The following is a 20,943-nucleotide window of genomic DNA, read 5'->3' as shown; positions in this document are numbered from 1 at the left end:
AGGAGCATGGTTCGATTAAATGTTAAAACGGCTTGCCATAGTAGGCTGCAATTGGAAAATGGCCCCTGTCTAAGTCCTAACCTTACCTACCCCCCCCCCCCTCTCCTTCTTCTTTTGTACATATTTCTCACTCTTTATACCAGTAACCTGTCCTGTAAACTGATTGTATGACATTCTATAGTAGTTGTGTATAACTGTCTGTCTCTTATATGTCACCATGATTTGTGTGCATGGGGAACTCATTTGAAACAAGCTCAGTGCTTTTATGAGTCTTCCAGTTTAGTAGACCTCGTATTGTGAATTTGTACTTCCATGTACTGTTGTTCTCATGTCTTACTAAATAAAGTACATCAATCAATCAATAACTTTCTTATACGGCTCTGGTTTCATAGGCTGTTTGAATAGGGAGCTTTCCTATTGGTCGACCGGGCGGAGGAGGTCCCGCCCCACCAGCCAATGGAGGGAGGTTCTGGTGTGACGTCAACCGCACAAGCGGCCCGGTGATTGGTCCATGTCCTAATCGTGTTGAACCCTGAACCCAGTGAAGGACCAGTCGACCGTTCGAAGCGCGGACTTTAAAATAAACAAACAAACAAACCTGTTTAAAGCTGTTTAACCCTGTTTATAACTATACAAACTCATTATAATCTTTAATTAATAAAGGTTATTTTCCAGAGAAAGGTTCTACTGAACAAGGTAACGTGTCTTTATTCATTTTAACGTCATTATTACCGCGTTAACGGCCTGCTAATGCTAACCGTGCTAACAGTGTTCTGCTGCTTTGCTTGTTTACGGAACGAAGAAAACAGCAGCTGTTTTTTCCATTTAAACTATAATAACGCATGAATAAAACGTCTGAACAGGGTGGTGACGCAGGACGTTAGTATGTAAAATATTACATGAATTGATAAATATTATCAAATAAAAGTTACTGATAAAAAATACAAGTGTTTAAATTCATCCACAAGACGTCGTATGATAACGGTTCCCTTTTTGTACCAAATGACTGTAAATTAGCTCTTATACCATTAACAACCGTACGTGAGGTCTTATGACCATTAACAAACCGTACGTGAGGTCTTATAACCATTAACAAACCGTACGTGAGGTCTTATAACCATTAACAAACCGTACGTGAAAAACCGTACCATTTATAGCCTTAGATCAACACTATCGTAGATGTATTTGATCGATTTTGTCATTTATCTACGTCTTAGCTCCACCCCCCCAGTTTCATCTGGAATGTCACCAGTAAAGCCCGTATTTCTCCAAACATGTACAAATGATAAATATAAGGTGTTTACCCGCTTGCCTCATATGTTAACTAGGTGTCCGGAGTGTTTGTGTAATATATTGATCCATATTATTCAATAAAGAAGCGTTTTAATCCCGTCTGTGGCCGAACGCCATTTTTCCCCCCTCGTTTACTTCCTGTTTACATTGTTGAGTGTAATTCTGGCTTTCACCTGATGCGCCCCGTCACTACCGTCCGTTGGGAACTTCGGACAGAATCGGCCATAGACGGGATTAAAACACTTCTTTATTGAATAATATGGATTAATACATTACACAAACACACCGGACACCTAGGTAACATTTGGGACAATCGGATAAACACATTATATTTATCATTTGTTCATGTTTGGAGAAATACGGTCTTTACTAGTGACATTCCATGACACACTGGGGGGGAGACATATTGTCTTGTAGGTGCAAACAAACACGTTGTCATTCAGCATTGAGTTGTTGTGGGTTTGTAGGTCTGTCTGTTATTTTGGGACATTGTTGCCCAGGTTTGACGTGATTTAAAGGAGTAGTTCACCCCCAAAATGACTTATTGGAGATTGTTTTGTTTTCGTCACATTCCTGAGACAATAATGTGACCATAATAATGTGACCTTGTCATCGTTTAGTAGGAGACTCAATATGGTCATCAAATTATTGTCTCAGGAATGCTACAAAAACAAATACATCTCCATGAATTCAAGGCTTCATGGGGTGTAATTGATAGAAAATACGTCTATTTTGGGTGAACTACTCCTTAAGATGTTACAGTCTCCATAAAGCCATATAAGGTGTTGTCTTTGGAACTAGTCGGCTCACCCATGTTTATTCTATAGTTTCCTGTGCACATGGTTAAAGGGATAGTTCACCCCCAATATTTAATGATTTTATACTTTCATTTTGTTTATTTTTAAAAGGCGGAACATAGCAGATCTACAAGCTTGTAGGTCAGATATTTCAGCATTTATATTTGAAAATGTATGAACATTAATTTCACGCTGTCAGTTCTTTTTCTAATTCCTTTCTTTATAATAGTGGAAATATAGCAGATCCTACAAGCTCACAGTGCATGTGAGCAGACCTGTAAGGGTCCATTTGGTTCCATTTGTACACTCTCAGAGTTACAGACCTGTAAGGTTCCATTTGGAACCTCCTCAAGGAACCCTGAGGGTCCCCGGACCACACTTTGACCACTCTTTTAGATGGTATCAGATCAGTAACGGTACTACTCTGTATCGAGCGGAGAAAATGGTCTAATGTGTGATTTTTGATGTTTCATAATGGTTTCAGGCTGCAGAGCCACCATGGCGTTCCTGAATGAACTGAAGTCCATCTCCTCCATGGTGGACCAGGAGCTTCAGGACTTCATCTCTGAGGTGGACAACGTCCACATGCTGTGGTTGGACGAGATCCAGCAGGAGGCGACACGCATGTTCTCAGGGTAGGTTCATACCGGACTCTCTCTTTTCCCGGTGTTTCACCTAGGTGGGTGTGGTTTTGAGGTCACGTTTAGGCATAGTTTATGTGAGGTTAGGATTAGGCATAGTTTATGTGAGGTTAGGATTAGGCATAGTTTATGTGAGGTTAGGATTAGGCATAGTTTATGTGAGGTTAGGATTAGGCATAGTTTATGTGAGGTTAGGATTAGGCATAGTTTATGTGAGGTTAGGATTAGGCATAGTTTATGTGAGGTTAGGATTAGGCATAGTTTATGTGAGGTTAGGATTAGGCATAGTTTATGTGAGGTTAGGATTAGGCATAGTTTATGTGAGGTTAGGATTAGGCATAGTTTATGTGAGGTTAGGATTAGGCATTGTTTATGTGAGGTTAGGATTAGGCATAGTTTATGTGAGGTTAGGATTAGGCATTGTTTATGTGAGGTTAGGATTAGGCATAGTTTATGTGAGGTTAGGATTAGGCATGGTTTATGTGAGGTTAGGATTAGGCATGGTTTATGTGAGGTTAGGATTAGGCATAGTTTATGTGAGGTTAGGATTAGGCATGGTGAGGTTAGAGTTGGGGTCCAGCAGGTTAGGTTTAGGCATAGTGCAGTGAGGTCAGCACAGAACCAGACTTGATGTTTATAATGTGTTTTATTACAGTGAGGTCAGCACAGAGCCAGACTTGATGTTTATAATGTGTTTTATTACAGGGAGGTCAGCACAGAACCAGACTTGATGTTTATAATGTGTTTTATTACAGGGAGGTCAGCACAGAGCCAGACTTGATGTTTATAATGTGTTTTATTACAGTGAGGTCAGCACAGAGCCAGACCTGATGTTTATAATGTGTTTTATTACAGTGAGGTCAGCACAGAACCAGACTTGATGTTTATAATGTGTTTTATTACAGTGAGGTCAGCACAGAACCAGACTTGATGTTTATAATGTGTTTTATTACAGTGAGGTCAGCACAGAACCAGACTTGATGTTTATAACATGTTTTATTACAGTGAGGTCAGCACAGAGCCCGATTTGATGCCGAAGACGCCGTCCCAAAAGAGGCGTGCTCGCCGGAAGCGTGTGTCCATGGCTCAGGAGGAGACCCGACCCAGGACTCGGCGGTGAGCTGCTTACATGTTATATAGAGTAATAGAGTTATAGACTTCTGGAGATTAGTAGTTTAGTTCCCTACCTGTGTTGAATACACCTACTGTAAGTCACTTTGGATAAAAGCGTCTGCTAAATGACTGTAATGTAGAGTCTGGAACTACACCTCCTGAATGTTATATAGAGTCTGAACTACACCTCCTGAATGTTATATAGAGTCTGAACTACACCTCCTGAATGTTATATAGAGTCTGAACTACACCTCCTGAATGTTATATAGAGTCTGAACTACACCTCCTGAATGCTATATAGAGTCTGAACTACACCTCCTGAATGTTATATAGAGTCTGAACTACACCTCCTGAATGTTATATAGAGTCTGAACTACACCTCCTGAATGTTATATAGAGTCTGAACTACACCTCCTGAATGTTATATAGAGTCTAGAACTACACCTCCTGAATGTTATATAGAGTCTGGAACTACACCTCCTGAATGTTATATAGAGTCTGAACTACACCTCCTGAATGCTATATATTCTCAAAACGCCCCGATTTTACGACATGAAGACGAACCAGAATACGACCAAAGACATGAAAAGCCAATAAGAAATAGCTTCCCCCGATCGCCTCGACACACGCACCTCTCTCTCTCTCACACACTCATAGCCTCGCGTGGCCAGACAATATCACACGACACACTGCGTGGATATTAGTCTGGTCCCTATCAACGATAGATTTTTTTCCAAGGGGCGGTTACAAAAAGATCCAAAGTGCGATGCAATTTTGCAAAGGCAGATTCCAGGCTAACACACTCACACACACACACACGCGCCCGCCTGTGTTTTTCATGTAATCCGCAGCGGTATCTTTGTCACTTAGGATTGTAGCCTGTATGAATGACAAATTATGATAACAATCACATCGCCATGAATGGAATACGTTTGTATATTAATTTATTTACCCCATACCGAGCAGTGCGCGTTCAAATTACACTAAAATAAAGCAGTCAGACTCGGCCAGGCTGCAGTGATTCCGTGGCGCCACGTTAATAAGAGATTGGAGCGTCGTGTTTATATCCTTAACCCAGCCAGGTTGTAGTCTTCATAACTCTCTATGACATAACGCCATAACATAGGACAAGCTACTGTAAGTTTGTAGTCCATGAAATGATCGTCGGGAGTCCCGAAAATGCGCTCGCATGAAGCGCTGTATATTTTGAAAATAGCAGATCTACAAGCTCACAATGCGTCGCGTTGTGAGCTTGCAGATCTGCTATTTTAAAATAGCCAATGCAACCGAATGACTGTTAAAGCAGTTTGTTTAAATTACTTTATAAAATGTTATATTTTCACAGGGATTATTTATTAGTGTAGATATACATTTTGGAGTGGATATATGTGTCCAGATGTCTGTCAGACCGTCAGACAATGCTGCTCCTACGCCTGCGCCCTTCACCGGGTATGGTCTAGTATTGATAGATGCCGAAAGGTGCGGTGATCTCGCCGTACGCTCATTATTCGGGCTGCACCGCGTTGATAAATGAGGGCCAATGTGTGTATTTCTCCCTGACCAGCGAGGACACAGAGCTTTCAGAGACACGGAGACCCATGCAGCGTTCAAACTATGAGCCATTTTTATCATTTCAATAAATAAGCATAAACGCACTACTTCACATGAACGATGTTGGTGTAACTAAGAGATTTAAAGGGGAATATATATTTTATATACACAGATTTACAAAGGTCACTTCCTCTTTGTTCTGGTCTGTTTGATGAGTGTGAGACATAGATATAGAAACCTAGATACCTCATTGGCCTCTGCAGTCCGTTGGAGCGACCTGTTAGGTATGCTGGCCGCCATATTTCCGGGGGACGGGGGGGGACGGGCACTGACCAATCACAAGCGCGTCCGCCATACACACGCTTCAGAGCCAGAGGAGGCGTCTACCTTTATATGTCTATGATGTGAGAGGCCGGCTCAGAGCAGAGCTACTGCTGCAAAGGCCAGATCAATCTGTGACACGCCCCGCCCTGTTTTCAGAGAGACCCCCCGTGACCTACAGCGTTGGTTCTCAAAGTGGGGTCCGGGGACCCCCAGGGGTACTTGAGGGGGTTCCAGGGGGTCCCCAGCAAAATGTGTTAAATATAGCATCACAATATTTATGACCTTTTATACTTTGGCTATTCAAAAATAGCAGATCTACAAGCTCATAGCGCGGCACCGAGTGCCGCGCTATGAGCTTGTAGATCTGCTATTTATGAAAAATCGTGAAAATGTGTGCAAAACCTTTGAATATATATATATATTTTTAAAGCAAACATTTGTATCTCAAATCTTTGCTTCTGGGGGGTCCCTGGAACACAATATTTTGAGATGGGGTCCGCGGCCAGATACAGATACATATCATTTTGGGGGTCCTTGACATGAAAAAGTTTGAGAACCACTGACCTACAGTATCTAATATGATATTTTCTGGCCAGATGGGTGGGCCCTGATCCAGGAAAGGTTGAGAACCACTGCTTGTAAAGAAAAAAAACATTTTGTCATGTCAAAGTGTAAAAAGTGTCTTCTTTCACAGAGGGAAGCGACACAGCTCAGTCGTGGCAAAGAGACTAGAGCTGGTCTTTGAGGAGGAGGATGACGGCGAGCCTCGGGCGTCCACGTCTTCCTCGGGCGTCGCCCGGCAGACCCGGCCTGAGACTGAGACGGAGCAGCCGTCACAGAGCGCCGTACAACCACAGCCCTTCACCTCCACCAGGTAGGCCTGTCACTGTCACAGTTATTACAGAGCGCCGTACAACCACAGCCCTTCACCTCCACCAGGTAGGCCTGTCACTGTCACAGTTATTACAGAGCGCCGTACAACCACAGCCCTTCACCTCCACCAGGTAGGCCTGTCACTGTCACAGTTATTACAGAGCGCCGTACAACCACAGCCCTTCACCTCCACCAGGTAGGCCTGTCACTGTCACAGTTATTACAGAGCGCCGTACAACCACAGCCCTTCACCTCCACCAGGTAGGCCTGTCACTGTCACAGTTATTACAGAGCGCCGTACAACCACAGCCCTTCACCTCCACCAGGTAGGCCTGTCACTGTCGCAGTTATTACAGAGCGCCGTACAACCACAGCCCTTCACCTCCACCAGGTAGGCCTGTCACTGTCACAGTTATTACAGAGCGCCGTACAACCACAGCCCTTCACCTCCACCAGGTAGGCCTGTCACTGTCACAGTTATTACAGCATCGCCTACGCATGGTGAATGATTTGAGATAATCCATGAACTGTGTTTTTTACATGAGCGTTTGATTGGTTTCCATGTTGGAACATGTTCATGTATATATTCAAACATTGAAAAGAATCAGAAATATCAGATCTACAAGCAAGGCAGTGGTTTTCAACCTCTTTCATATGGAGGACCATCAGTTAGCTGGCATTAGAGCCACGGACCACCATTTGATGACATTTAGCCTCTCAGACACAAAACGTGTTATTGTTGGATAAGATCAATACTCTATTGATGTGGTAGAGATAGATCAATACTCTATTGATGTGGTAGAGATAGAGATAGATCAATACTCTATTGATGTGGTAGAGATAGATCAATACTCTATTGATGTGGTAGAGATAGAGATAAGATCAATACTCTATTGATGTGGTAGAGATAGAGATAACAGATCAATACTCTATTGATGTGGTAGAGATAGATCAATACTCTATTGATGTGGTAGAGATAGAGATAACAGATCAATACTCTATTGATGTGGTAGAGATAGATCAATACTCTATTGATGTGGTAGAGATAGAGATAACAGATCAATACTCTATTGATGTGGTAGAGATAGAGATAACAGATCAATACTGTATTGATGTGGTAGAGATAGAGATAACAGATCAATACTCTATTGATGTGGTAGAGATAGAGATATAACAGATCAATACTCTATTGATGTGGTAGAGATAGAGATAAGATCAATACTCTATTGATGTGGTAGAGATAGAGATAAGATCAATACTGTATTGATGTGGTAGAGATAGAGATATAACAGATCAATACTCTATTGATGTGGTAGAGATAGAGATATAACAGATCAATACTCTATTGATGTGGTAGAGATAGAGATATAACAGATCAATACTCTATTGATGTGGTAGAGATAGAGATAAGATCAATACTCTATTGATGTGGTAGAGATAGAGATAAGATCAATACTCTATTGATGTGGTAGAGATAGAGATATAACAGATCAATACTCTATTGATGTGGTAGAGATAGAGATATAACAGATCAATACTGTATTGATGTGGTAGAGATAGAGATATAACAGATCAATACTCTATTGATGTGGTAGAGATAGATCAATACTCTATTGATGTGGTAGAGATAGATCAATACTCTATTGATGTGGTAGAGATAGAGATAGATCAATACTCTATTGATGTGGTAGAGATAGATCAATACTCTATTGATGTGGTAGAGATAGAGATAAGATCAATACTCTATTGATGTGGTAGAGATAGAGATAACAGATCAATACTCTATTGATGTGGTAGAGATAGATCAATACTCTATTGATGTGGTAGAGATAGAGATAACAGATCAATACTCTATTGATGTGGTAGAGATAGATCAATACTCTATTGATGTGGTAGAGATAGAGATAACAGATCAATACTCTATTGATGTGGTAGAGATAGAGATAACAGATCAATACTGTATTGATGTGGTAGAGATAGAGATAACAGATCAATACTCTATTGATGTGGTAGAGATAGAGATATAACAGATCAATACTCTATTGATGTGGTAGAGATAGAGATAAGATCAATACTCTATTGATGTGGTAGAGATAGAGATAAGATCAATACTGTATTGATGTGGTAGAGATAGAGATATAACAGATCAATACTCTATTGATGTGGTAGAGATAGAGATATAACAGATCAATACTCTATTGATGTGGTAGAGATAGAGATATAACAGATCAATACTCTATTGATGTGGTAGAGATAGAGATAAGATCAATACTCTATTGATGTGGTAGAGATAGAGATAAGATCAATACTCTATTGATGTGGTAGAGATAGAGATATAACAGATCAATACTCTATTGATGTGGTAGAGATAGAGATATAACAGATCAATACTGTATTGATGTGGTAGAGATAGAGATATAACAGATCAATACTCTATTGATGTGGTAGAGATAGAGATAACAGATCAATACTCTATTGATGTGGTAGAGATAGAGATAACAGATCAATACTCTATTGATGTGGTAGAGATAGAGATATAACAGATCAATACTCTATTGATGTGGTAGAGATAGAGATAAGATCAATACTCTATTGATGTGGTAGAGATAGAGATAAGATCAATACTCTATTGCTGTGGTAGAGATAGAGATAACAGATCAATACTCTATTGATGTGGTAGAGATAGAGATAAGATCAATACTCTATTGCTGTGGTAGAGATAGAGATAACAGATAAGATCAATACTCTATTGATGTGGTAGAGATAGAGATAACAGATAAGATCAATACTCTATTGACGTGGTAGAGATAGAGATAACAGATAAGATCAATACTCTATTGCTGTGGTAGAGATAGAGATAACAGGCAAACTTTGATCAAAGTTACCATTCTTCTATATTCTCTAATTGTATAAACGTCTTAATTAAGTAATGCAGATGTTTAACAATAATTTAACTGTTGAGAGTGTAAAATGAAACCAAATGGACCCGTAAGGGTCCATTTGGTTTCATTTTACACTCTCATCAGTTACAGATCTATAAGGGTCCATTTGGTTTCATTTTACACTCTCATCAGTTACATATCTATAAGGGTCCATTTGGTTTCATTTTACACTCTCAACAGTTACAGATCTATAAGGGTCCATTTGGTTTCATTTTACACTCTCATCAGTTACAGATCTATAAGGGTCCATTTGGTTTCATTTTACACTCTCAACAGTTACAGATCTATAAGGGTCCATTTGGTTTCATTTTACACTCTCATCAGTTACAGATCTATAAGGGTCCATTTGGTTTCATTTTACACTCTCATCAGTTACAGATCTATAAGGGTCCATTTGGTTCCCTGACTAGCCATCTTTTAGCTGGGGACCACCTGGAACCCCCTCAAGGACCACTGGTGGTCCCCGGACCACTGGTTGAAAACCACTGGGTTTAAGGTATAAAATGATTCAACGTGTCAGTCATTTCTTTGTATATTTAAGGTATTTGTGATATCTGCCTTGAAGGATAACCTAAATGTCATTTTAGTCTCACGTTACCAGACTGTTGCTTCCCACAATGTTCAAATGTTTGCGGTCATACAGTCTGGGACTCTGAAGCTCTGATCATGATTAGAATATAAACAGGATGTGGAGCCTCCTCCACACTTCTGTTTGGTCTTTACAGTCGCACAAATGTATCCTAATATAAATACAAATCATCTAAGTATACATAGCTTGCTGCTTAGCAGAAATGGAAATTAAAAAAGTAAAATGTAAAGATATTGTAAAATATATTTTCGTGAACGGAAGTGCCAGCTTCCTCTCTGGGATTTTGGGAGTTGTAGTTCCAGACTCTATATAACATTCAGGAGGTGTAGTTCAGACTCTATATAACATTCAGGAGGTGTAGTTCAGACTCTATATAACATTCAGGAGGTGTAGTTCCAGACTCTATATAACATTCAGGAGGTGTAGTTCAGACTCTATATAACATTCAGGAGGTGTAGTTCAGACTCTATATAACATTCAGGAGGTGTAGTTCAGACTCTATATAACATTCAGGAGGTGTAGTTCAGACTCTATATAACATTCAGGAGGTGTAGTTCAGACTATATAACATTCAGGAGGTGTAGTTCCAGACTCTATATAACATTCAGGAGGTGTAGTTCAGACTCTATATAACATTCAGGAGGTGTAGTTCAGACTATATAACATTCAGGAGGTGTAGTTCAGACTCTATATAACATTCAGGAGGTGTAGTTCAGACTCTATATAACATTCAGGAGGTGTAGTTCCAGACTCTATATAACATTCAGGAGTTGTAGTTCTAGACTCTATATAACATTCAGAGATTGTGGAATAGTTGTCTGGCTACGCGAGACTAATGTCATTTCTATCCACATGTTCCAACGGCAGAAGCACAATTAAAGCCTTAATTGCAATTCATTGTAAGACAATTAATCTTCATCTTAAATGTTTGTCCCGGTGACACAGCCCCTCCTCCACCACTAGGTGGCCTGAAGCCTCTGTGAGGATCTCTGGCCCCGACCGCCTGTCTGCCCAGGCCGCCGTGCCAGCGCCTCCACCAGAGCCTCAGCCTGCCGCCGCCACGCCAGAGCAGAGGTAGGCAGCCTCGGGCACGGGCGCCAACACTGGCCTAGTAGAGCAGGGTGACCGCTGGCATGAGTGTGAGACGGAGGATTTTACGCTTAAAAAATGTAATATTAAAAAAAGTGTAGTCCATTAGATCAGGGGTCTTCAACGTTTTCAGGCCAAGGACCCCCTAGCTGAGAGAGAAATGAAGCAGGGACCCCCTACTCTATATTGTATAAAATTGTTTTTCAGATTAAAGTTTTTTTTTTTTACTTAGTCTGCTTTTTTTTCCCTCTACACCTATAGCTTGTTTGCCAAAAATAGCAGATCTACAAGCTCTCAATGCCTCGCAGCGCGAGGCGTTGAGAGCTTGTAGATCTGCTGTTTTCGGCTAATGTTCCCCTCAGAAAAGGAATTCTAGGGTTCAAGTGGTTAATGTAAAAAAAACTAAATCCTATCACACAAAGATTTGGCGGACCCCCTGTAGTAGCTCTGAGGACCCCCGAGGGGTCCCGGACCCCCTGTTGAAGACCCCTGTTTTCACGTAATTCTACATTCATTCAAACTCTGAACTCTGCCTGGGGAGATAGGTGTGGTCTAATGAAAAAAAAAAGGTTGCTGTATTTATGTAAAATGGGTTGTAAATATTGTAATTTGTTGTGGTGTTAATGTTGATATGACACTAGGGGTGTGCCGATACACTCATTTCACGAAACGATACGATTCGATATTGGGCTCACAACTTTCGATACGATACGCACTTTTTTTATTATGAAAATACATGGGGGAGAAAAAATGCAAACAAATAATTCTGTTTTTTCATTATTCAGACATGCAAACTTGTAGCTTTTCAGCTACAATAGCCGTTTTGAATCCAAATAGGGCAATAGTGAATAGTAATAGACACCTGACCTGAAAAAAAAACAACATGTTGTCACCCTTTTCACCTAGGGGCTGTTTGCATGGCTGATTGTGATTTTTTTTTTTTTTCAAAACGATATTTTTTTTCTCCAAAACGATACATATCGTCACGAAAACGTATCGCGGGAAGATATATCGGCACACCCCTATGTGACACACTGACTAGCAAGACTATAAAAATATGGCCCTTCGTGTCAAACAGGTTGCTGACCCCTGACCCAGAGCCTGTGACCCCTGACCCAGAGCCTGTTGACGTCACTCTGTCTAAAGCGGTGGTGGAAATCTCCACCGCAGACCGCCGCTCGGCTGAGACGGCCCGGCGAGCGTCGTCTCACCGGTTGCTGACCTCTGCGCCGGAGCCTGCGGCCCTCGTCTCCCCAGAGCCTGTGGCCGCCTCCCCAGAGCCTGTGGCCGTCTCCCCAGAGCCTGTGGCCGCCTCCCCAGAGCCTATGGCCGCCTCCCCAGAGCATATTGACGTCACGTCAGAGCCTATGGCCGCCTCCCCAGAGCCTGTTGACGTCACGTCAGAGCCTGCGGCCGTCAGGCTGCCCAGAGCGGTGGTGGAAATCTCCGCTACAGACCGCCGCTCGGCCGAGACGGCCAGGCGAGCGCCGTCACATCGTGGCCACGCGTCCACCGAGACGCCGGCCGCCGCCGCCGCGGCGGAAGCGGGTACGAGGCAGAGCGTCTCCCTTAAGCTGCGTCACTCTGTGGCCGGCCTGCGGGTCCTGGGCTCTGTGGGCGGAGCTTCCAGGAAGTCCCTGATGATGATGATGAGGAAGAAGAAGAGCGTCACCCGGGCGACTCTCCAAAGGTCCATCTGCACCGGTACGTTTACACATGGAATAGGATGTTTGCTAGAAGATTGTAGCTTTGATGTTTTGTGTCGGGGGCGGGGCGATTGAAAATGTAAGTTAAAAACAATGTGGGCTGTGAAATTATTTTTGTCAAATGTAAAAAGAAGAAAAAAAGTCCACTGTGCACACAGCAGTGTTCAAGGTCTTTATTAATGTCCCAGAAGGGCAATTAGGTTTACAACCAGAGAAGTGCTTTAAAACATACATACAGTACAGGACAACAACAGACATGAAACACCATAGCATAAAACAAAAGTCTGGGCACATCTGGTGCAAGAGATAAAAGAAGGCTACATTCAGAACTATAAAGTGCCAGTATAAGGTGCTTATTTCATCATCAGTAACGTGCAAGAGATAAGAAACATAAAAGGCTACATTCAGACATAAAATGCCTTCGTAAAGTGCTTGATTCATCCTCATCATCATTGTCAGTAGCATTATCCTCTACCGGTCACTAGCAGCATTGATTGCCGGCACAAAGGAGTGCTTGTATCTATTGTTTTTGACACCAGGGGCACCTAGACGACGGCCAGATGGCAACAGCCTGTACTCTGGCTCGAGTGGGTGTGCACTATCTTGCCGAATGGACCTGGCCTTCATAAACAGCTGTCTGTTATAGAAGGGGTCGAGGCTCTCCAACTGAATGCCAGTGATTTTGGAGGCAGTTTTCACTATCCTTCCAAGAGAGTTTTTATCTTTAATGGCGAGGTTACCATATCAACAGATGATAGAGAAGGAGATAACAGAGTGTACATAGGCACTATAAAACAGTTTCATCAGGTCTCTGTCGACATTAAATCTGGCTAATTTCCTTAGGCAGAAAAGGCGTTGCTGACCTTTCTTACACAGCATGTCAGTGTTTACATCAAATTTTAATTTGTTGTCAATAATCGTGCCCAGGTATTTATAACTGGATACGATTTCCACTGGCTGGCCACAGATATGTAACGTGTTGTGGGCTTGTAGATCAGCTATTTAGGGGTCCTTTGCCTGGAAACGTCTGGGAAGCCCTACTGTAGACTGTACTGTTTGAAGTTTCGCTTAATGTTGTCTTTCTATTGCAGAGACAGACGATGGAGAGGACGAACAAGAGTGAGTTTTTATCCAATTAAAACGGGGAAAGTATCTGTCATTTTAGTCGTTGGCTATTCAAAAATAGATCTACAAGCTCACAACTTCGTGCCGCGCTGTGAGCTTGTACATCTGCTATTTCTGAACATTTTAGAAAAATCTTAAGTGTTTGAAAATCTTATTGATATTTAAAGTGTAATTCTAATAATTAAAAACGTTATATTTTAAATGAATGGAGAGCATTTCAAGTGCTCGTTTTAAATGGTATGCATGCTTGAACCTGTTCTACACCAGAGTTCCATATAGTGTACACTCATGCTTGTAGATCTGCTATTTTTGAAAAATCTTAAAAAATGTGTGCAAATCTTTGAATATGTATTTGTAACTCAAATCTTTGCTTCTGTGGATTCTTCAAATGTCTACTGAATCCTAACAGTTTTTTGAAAAATGTTCTCAAACTTTCAAAGGACTCCCAGAATGACATGTATTTGGCTGCGGACCCCCATCTCAAAATATGTTGTTCCAGGGACCCCCCAGATGCAAGGATTTGAGTAAAAAATGTTTGCTTTAAAAAAAAATATATGTACATTCAAAGATTTGCACAAACTTTCACCTTTTAAAAAACAAAATAGCAGATATACAAGCTCACATGCTATGAGCTTGTATATCTGCAATATTTTTGAATAGCCCAAAGAAATCTAAAACATTACACAGATGCGTCAACAAAATGATTGAATGATGAAGAAGATGGATGAAGCCGTAGTTCTAAGATGTAAATCAGTGGAGCTCTATCTGTTCCTAAAGCCCTGCTAAACCCTTTGTCTTTCAGGATAGAACCAGAGGTCTCTGCAGAGGGGACTGGACAGACACAAGAGCCAGAGGTCAGTCTGTTGACATCACATAACAAGTAGGCTTGGTAACATGACTGTAACAATTGAATTTTAATACATATATTAGTCATGTTATCAAGATTGCCTTCTTCTTCCATCTGAGAAATATTGCATGAATTAGAGCCTGTCTATCGCTGGACGATGTAAAAACGTTGATCCACGCTTTTGTGTTCTCTCCACTTGACTACTTTTTCTGGCCTGCCAAAGAAAACAACCGACAGATTACAACTAGTTCAAAATGCAGCAGCCAGAGTTTGAACTAAAACTAAGATGAGAGAACATATTACTCCAGTTTTAGCATCATTACATTGGCTCCCGGTCTGGCACCCTCCTACCTCAAAGACCTCCTCCCTAAATACGTCCCAAACCGCCCCCTCAGGTCTGCTAGTGCAGGCCTACTCCAAGTGCCTGAAATGTCATATAAAAAACATGGTGAAGCAGCATCCATCACACATCAGACAGGCAGCCTCTGTGGACAGTTTTAAAACACAGCTCAGCCTCTGTGGACAGTTTTAAAACACAGCTCAGCCTCTGTGGACAGTTTTAAAACACAGCTCAGCCTCTGTGGACAGTTTTAAAACACAGCTCAGCCTCTGTGGACAGTTTTAAAACACAGCTCAGCCTCTGTGGACAGTTTTAAAACACAGCTCAGCCTCTGTGGACAGTTTTAAAACACAGCTCAGCCTCTGTGGACAGTTTTAAAACACAGCTCAGCCTCTGTGGACAGTTTTAAAACACAGCTCAGCCTCTGTGGACAGTTTTAAAACACAGATCAAGACACATGTTTCTTCACTCTTGCTTTTAGTTGATTTTTCTTTTTTTCTCTTCTAAAATCTCTGTGTTGTTATTCATGCCTCACTGCCTGTTATGTATCGTTTTAGCCATTCATTTTACGCCATTGTTTTTTGCCTCTGTTTTATTGTGTATTTTATACATGTTTCTTTGTTTTGTGTTTTGTTTTGCTCTGTAAAGCACTATGAGCTGCATTTGTCATGAAAGATGCTGTATCAATAAAGTTTATTATTATTATTTGATGTGACTGGATTAGCGCTCGTGCTTTTACACAATGAATGGTTTACCAGCTTGTTTTTCTTTCTTTTTTTTTTTAAACCAGGGGGCAGTAGAGAGCAGGAACCTGGTGACCAGGGCCAGTACTAGGTCCAGTACACGCTGTGCTGCTGCCACCTCTACCCCACACAGACCTGGTGAGCTGGAAAGGACTTTAAATGCTTCTTTTACTTAAGTACTACCAACACCCTGTGTTGAACGACTAAAGGTGAAGGACACTGTATGTGTTTAGATGGATGCCTTTATTGATCCTGCGGGGGAATTTCAGTCGCCCAGAGGCAGCACAGCAGTTAGAGTTACAGAGTCATATATACATATAACCATAAGAAGCATCAATACAGTACAGAGTGATGACACTTTGATGATGTAGAGCATTGGTTCTCAAAGTGGGGTCCGGGGACCCCCAGGGGTACTTGAGGAGGTTCCAGGGGGTCCCCAGCTAAATGATGGATAGGAACCAAATGGACCCTTATGGTTCTGTAACTCTGAGAGTGTACAAATGGAACCAAATGGACCCTAACGGGTCCATTTGGTTCCATTTGTACACTCTCAGAGTTACATTAACATTGATTTTATAATATAAATTCGGGTCCCAGAGGTATAAATGCCATTAAATGGGGGTCTGTAGCCCTAATGCATGTTAAACTGGGGGTCCTTGACGTTAAAATGGTTGAGAATCACTGCTAGAGAGCCGTATAAATCTTCCCTTATGGGGGTCCCTGGCTTATCTTTTCAAAGGGGGGTCCGCGGGCTAATAAGTGTCAATTTGGGGGTCCTTGACATGAAAAAGTTTGAGAACCACTGGTGTAGAGGGTCTCTATATACTCACTCCAGAGGAACACATTACATATACTGTCTGACAGACACCTCTTATCTACGTATTACGTAAATGAATGAATGAATGAATGCCGTACTTCTCCATTCTATGTCACACAAAAGTAAGTAAACCACTGATGCAGAGGGTCACTATATTTCCACTCTCACTCCAGAGTGACACATTACATATACAGACATAGAATGGCAAAGAAAATGTAAAAAAAAAAACATCTGGATTCAAATTGAGCTTGTAGATCTGCTTTTTTTGCTATTTGTTTTATTGGAATCCTGAAAAGTAAATGTTTTATTTAATTTCAAATGCATGTAGTTATACTTATGTTAACTTTATGAACTTAAATACTAATACATTGGACACATCCGATACATCCACCGAGATGTATTTCATTCAGTCTGACCAGACGCTGGCATAAAACATACACACCAGATATACACATTCATTACCGGGGTGGGGGGGGGGGGGTGTATCAAAAGCAGAGGCATGGATCCCCCCCAGAAAACCACCTCTGGGTGTCTCCGTCTTGTCATGAACACTTACACTGTGTGTGTGTGTGTGTGTGTGTGTGTATGTGTGTGTGTGTGTGTGTGTGTGTGTGTGTGTGTGTGTGTGTGTGTGTGTGTGTGTGTGTGTGTGTGTGTGTGTGTGTGTGTTTGTATTACTGTACTTGCGAGGACCAAGTAGAGGTAGAATTTGAAGAAATATACATTGTGAGGACCGTTTTTCTGGTCCTCACAAGACAAATGGTTGTTTTATAGTTAAAAACATTCAGGTCAGGATTAGACATTTAGGTGTCTTAGAGGTTAGGTTTAGGGATTGGAATTAGAGTTAAACTTGATTTATTCTTAGTTGCGCGCCATGTGTCATGCACCGAAAAACAGCCGATCTATAAGCTCACAACGCGTCGCAGCGCGACGCGTTGTGGGCTTATAGATCTGCTGTTTTTCGGCTTTAGGCTTACGGTTAAAAATGGCAATTATTATGTTTAAATGGCATTCATAACATGGCTGTCCTAAAGTGTTGATGTCCTCACAAGTATAGTAATACAAACCTGTGTGTGTGTGATGTACAGACCAAGTGTGATGTACACAGTGATTCATTTACATGTGTGTGTGTGTGTGTGTTTGTTTGTTTGTAGATCTGTGTGATCTGTCTCCAGTGAGGTGAGTACTGTTGTTTACATGGTTTCTGGATGTTATTGTCAGTAAAATGTGTTTACTGAGTGTCTAGTCTCGTGGCCAGACTGTTGTCTCCCACAATGTTCAAATGTTTGCGGTCATACAGTCTGGGACTCAGAAGCTCTGATCATGATTAGAATATAAACCGGATATGAAGCCTCCTCCTCACTTCTGTTTGGTCTTTACAGTCACACACATTTATCCTAATATAATACAAATCATCTAAGTGTATTTAGCTTGATGCTTAGCAGAAATGGAAATAAAATGTAAAGATATTTTAAAATATTTTTTCGTGAACGGAAGTGCCAGTTCCTCTGTTCCAGACTCTATATAACATTCAGAGATTGTGTCAGTTGTCTGGCTACGCGAGACTACTGAGTGTCTAAACAAAACAATGTATATGACTACATTAAATGAACAGATGAATGGTGGATGAATGGTACATTTATTATTTAATTAAACTTCTCTAGAACATCAAGGAGTGCCAAGCGCAAGGCGGAGGAACCTGCAGAGAACACCGTCACTCGAAAGAAGTCTGTGGTGAGATGAACATGATGAACATGATGAACATGATGAACATGATGAACATGATGAACATGATAAATGCCTTCTAAATCACTAGTTCTCACACTTGCAAGATTTTTCAAAAATGTAAAAAAAATGGCAGATGCACCAGCTAGCGGCACAAAGTGACACGCTGTGAGCTTGTAGATCTGCTCATTTTGAATAGCCAACGCTTAAATCTAAAATGACACGGACCCTTTCCCGTTTTTTTTAATGGGTTCAAGGACTTGAACTATGGTGTAGCACCCACATTTAGAACAAACATGGGGAGATGATCATTCTACTAAACTGTGGAATGCCCTGACGCCCTCCATTACAGGATATGTAACACTGGTTTCTTTCTAAATTAATTGATTGAATTCTTTATTAGGCAAAAGAATGTGAAACAACACAGTTACATTTATAATGCTTTTGTCTAAAAGGTCCGACCCAAAAGGTCCTTGCCGACTTGTTTCCGTTGAGGTCCTTGAATTAATGTCATAGACATATATAGTAGCAACCAAACAGTTCAAAAATGAACATAGAAATACAGAGAAAAAATACCACTATGTACAAAAAAAAGCATGAAAAATATATACAAAAAAAGGGGAGGGGGGTCGTCTGTCTACAGGGAAACTGGTACTACCTCCTCTTATGGCCTCCAGAAAGATGAGTTTTTAGGGCTGTTTTAAATGAGCTCAGCGAACTGCATTTTTTAGAGCGATGGGGTTAGACTATTCCATTCCTTGGTGGCTGTGCTGTAGAAGGAGAATTTGCCCATGTTTGTTTTATGGGTGGGTGGTACCAGATTGTTGTTTACGCTCCCTCTAGTTTCGTGACTGTGGGTGTCACTAACTATCAGGAGACCACAAGGAGAGATGATATAATCTTCCATCTATTTTGTACATAGTGTTTTGTATTTATCAAACTGAATACATATGACATAAATCCCCAGGTCTTGCAAGTATTGAAATCAATAAACAATAAAAAAAAGCAGCATTGTGTGTATGAGAGCTGATCTACAAATGTTAACCTGTGTTTCCCAGATGAAGCCCAGTGTGAAGTCCTACCTCCACACTGTGCAGAAGAACCAGCTGTTGATGAAGACCCCGGGCTCTGTGGGTCGCACAGCAGTGATGAAGAGCTTCATTAAACACAGCACTCCTCTGAAGATGGACTTCATGGTCAGTCAGCACCTTCACCTTACAGGATTACTTTCTGAGAAAAGTAACTCGTCACATTACAGGATTACTTGCTATTTTAAAAGTATTCTGTTGCCTTATATGATGGATTACCTGCTGAGAAAAGTTACTTGTTAGATATTTTTTGCGTTAAAGAGGATTAAAACCTCTCTGTGAGGAAGTTTGGTAAACATAAAGTCAAGAGTGCAGCCTAGCGGAGCGGAGAGAGCACCAGTGTTGTGGAGCTCTGCTGGGCTTCACCAAGACCTTCTCCTCCTTTCACCAAGTAATCCAAACATAATGTGAATTGTGAATACTTCCAAGTATGTTGTCTTCTCTCAATCTCTGCCATGTTGCACAGGTGTGACAAATTGATAAAAAAAACAAGACCAGTAATGCAGTCAGCCGTGTGTCACACCAAACGTGGTGACCCATTGAATAGACTGATTATACAATCACCACAAGGTGACTGCAAGGCATCGGTCACCGATGCTCGTGTAACATCCGTGCAAGTCTCTGTTGACAGAGACGAGCTTGTTCATTTATCAGGAAAACGGCGCAAATGCGTCGGATGGATTTTCCTTTCCTTCCAGAACAGGGAAATGTACTCTAATATAATGACTTTACTCAATTACAAACCCATTAAGACCTGAGGCGATTCTTAAGAATGCTTTCTAAATAATTCAGTTTTGAAAAAAATCTGGAAAAGATTTTTTCAAGATGTTTCAAAAATAGCAGATCTACAAGCTCATAGTGCGTCACTCTGTGCCGCGCTATGAGCTTGTAGATCTGCTATTTTTGAATAGCCAAAGAAATCTAAAGTGACACAGATGCGTTCCAGGTCTTAATGGGTTAAGACTTACATTAGGTTACTCCGTTATTAAAAAATGCTGATCAGATTACAGTTAGAACATAACACTGGTCAGCACAGCTCAAACTCTGTGTCCTCTGCTACGGCACTGGAAGGATAACAGTGTTGTATTGTTAAAGGACACGTCCAGACTAAATAACATATAGACTCATTTTCCTACTGATATTGATCCTAAGTGACTGTCCATGGGGTCCAGTGTCCTCACAGCATAGAGCAGATCCATAAGCATATCACTACTAAAACTATTTGATACATTCAAAGGTGATTTATTTTTATGAATCTGTTAGTTGTTACACATGCATCCATGCCTTGGTTGTTCCACACGAGCCACCGTAGTCTGCTAAAGGGATGTTATGTGTTTTGC

The 20,943-nt window shown here is 41.2% G+C and overlaps 1 protein-coding gene across 2 annotated transcripts in view; it reads left to right on the top strand.

Annotated features, from left to right (window-relative positions):
• Window positions 1–561: 561 nt before the first annotated feature.
• The window catches only part of LOC311037053 (uncharacterized protein), a 45,763-nt gene continuing 25,381 nt past the window's right edge, over window positions 562–20,943 (top strand). For both annotated transcript variants that reach the window (XM_084046116.1, XM_084046115.1), the window contains exons 1-12: window positions 562–696; window positions 2,575–2,725; window positions 3,737–3,847; window positions 6,414–6,593; window positions 11,069–11,197; window positions 12,291–12,916; window positions 14,010–14,037; window positions 14,846–14,897; window positions 16,021–16,111; window positions 17,945–17,969; window positions 18,455–18,524; window positions 19,574–19,711. In XM_084046116.1, coding sequence (XP_083902242.1) covers window positions 2,589–2,725; window positions 3,737–3,847; window positions 6,414–6,593; window positions 11,069–11,197; window positions 12,291–12,916; window positions 14,010–14,037; window positions 14,846–14,897; window positions 16,021–16,111; window positions 17,945–17,969; window positions 18,455–18,524; window positions 19,574–19,711 — 1,587 coding nt within the window. In that variant the 5' untranslated portion in view covers window positions 562–696; window positions 2,575–2,588. The remainder of the gene's footprint in view (window positions 697–2,574; window positions 2,726–3,736; window positions 3,848–6,413; window positions 6,594–11,068; window positions 11,198–12,290; window positions 12,917–14,009; window positions 14,038–14,845; window positions 14,898–16,020; window positions 16,112–17,944; window positions 17,970–18,454; window positions 18,525–19,573; window positions 19,712–20,943) is intronic.

This window comes from Gymnoscopelus microlampas (assembly GCF_963454915.1).
Source record: "Gymnoscopelus microlampas genome assembly, chromosome: 21".
Taxonomy (NCBI): Eukaryota; Metazoa; Chordata; class Actinopteri; order Myctophiformes; family Myctophidae; genus Gymnoscopelus; species Gymnoscopelus microlampas.
The sequence above is the reverse complement of the archived record's forward strand: the minus strand, read 5'-3'. Positions and strand labels throughout refer to the sequence as shown.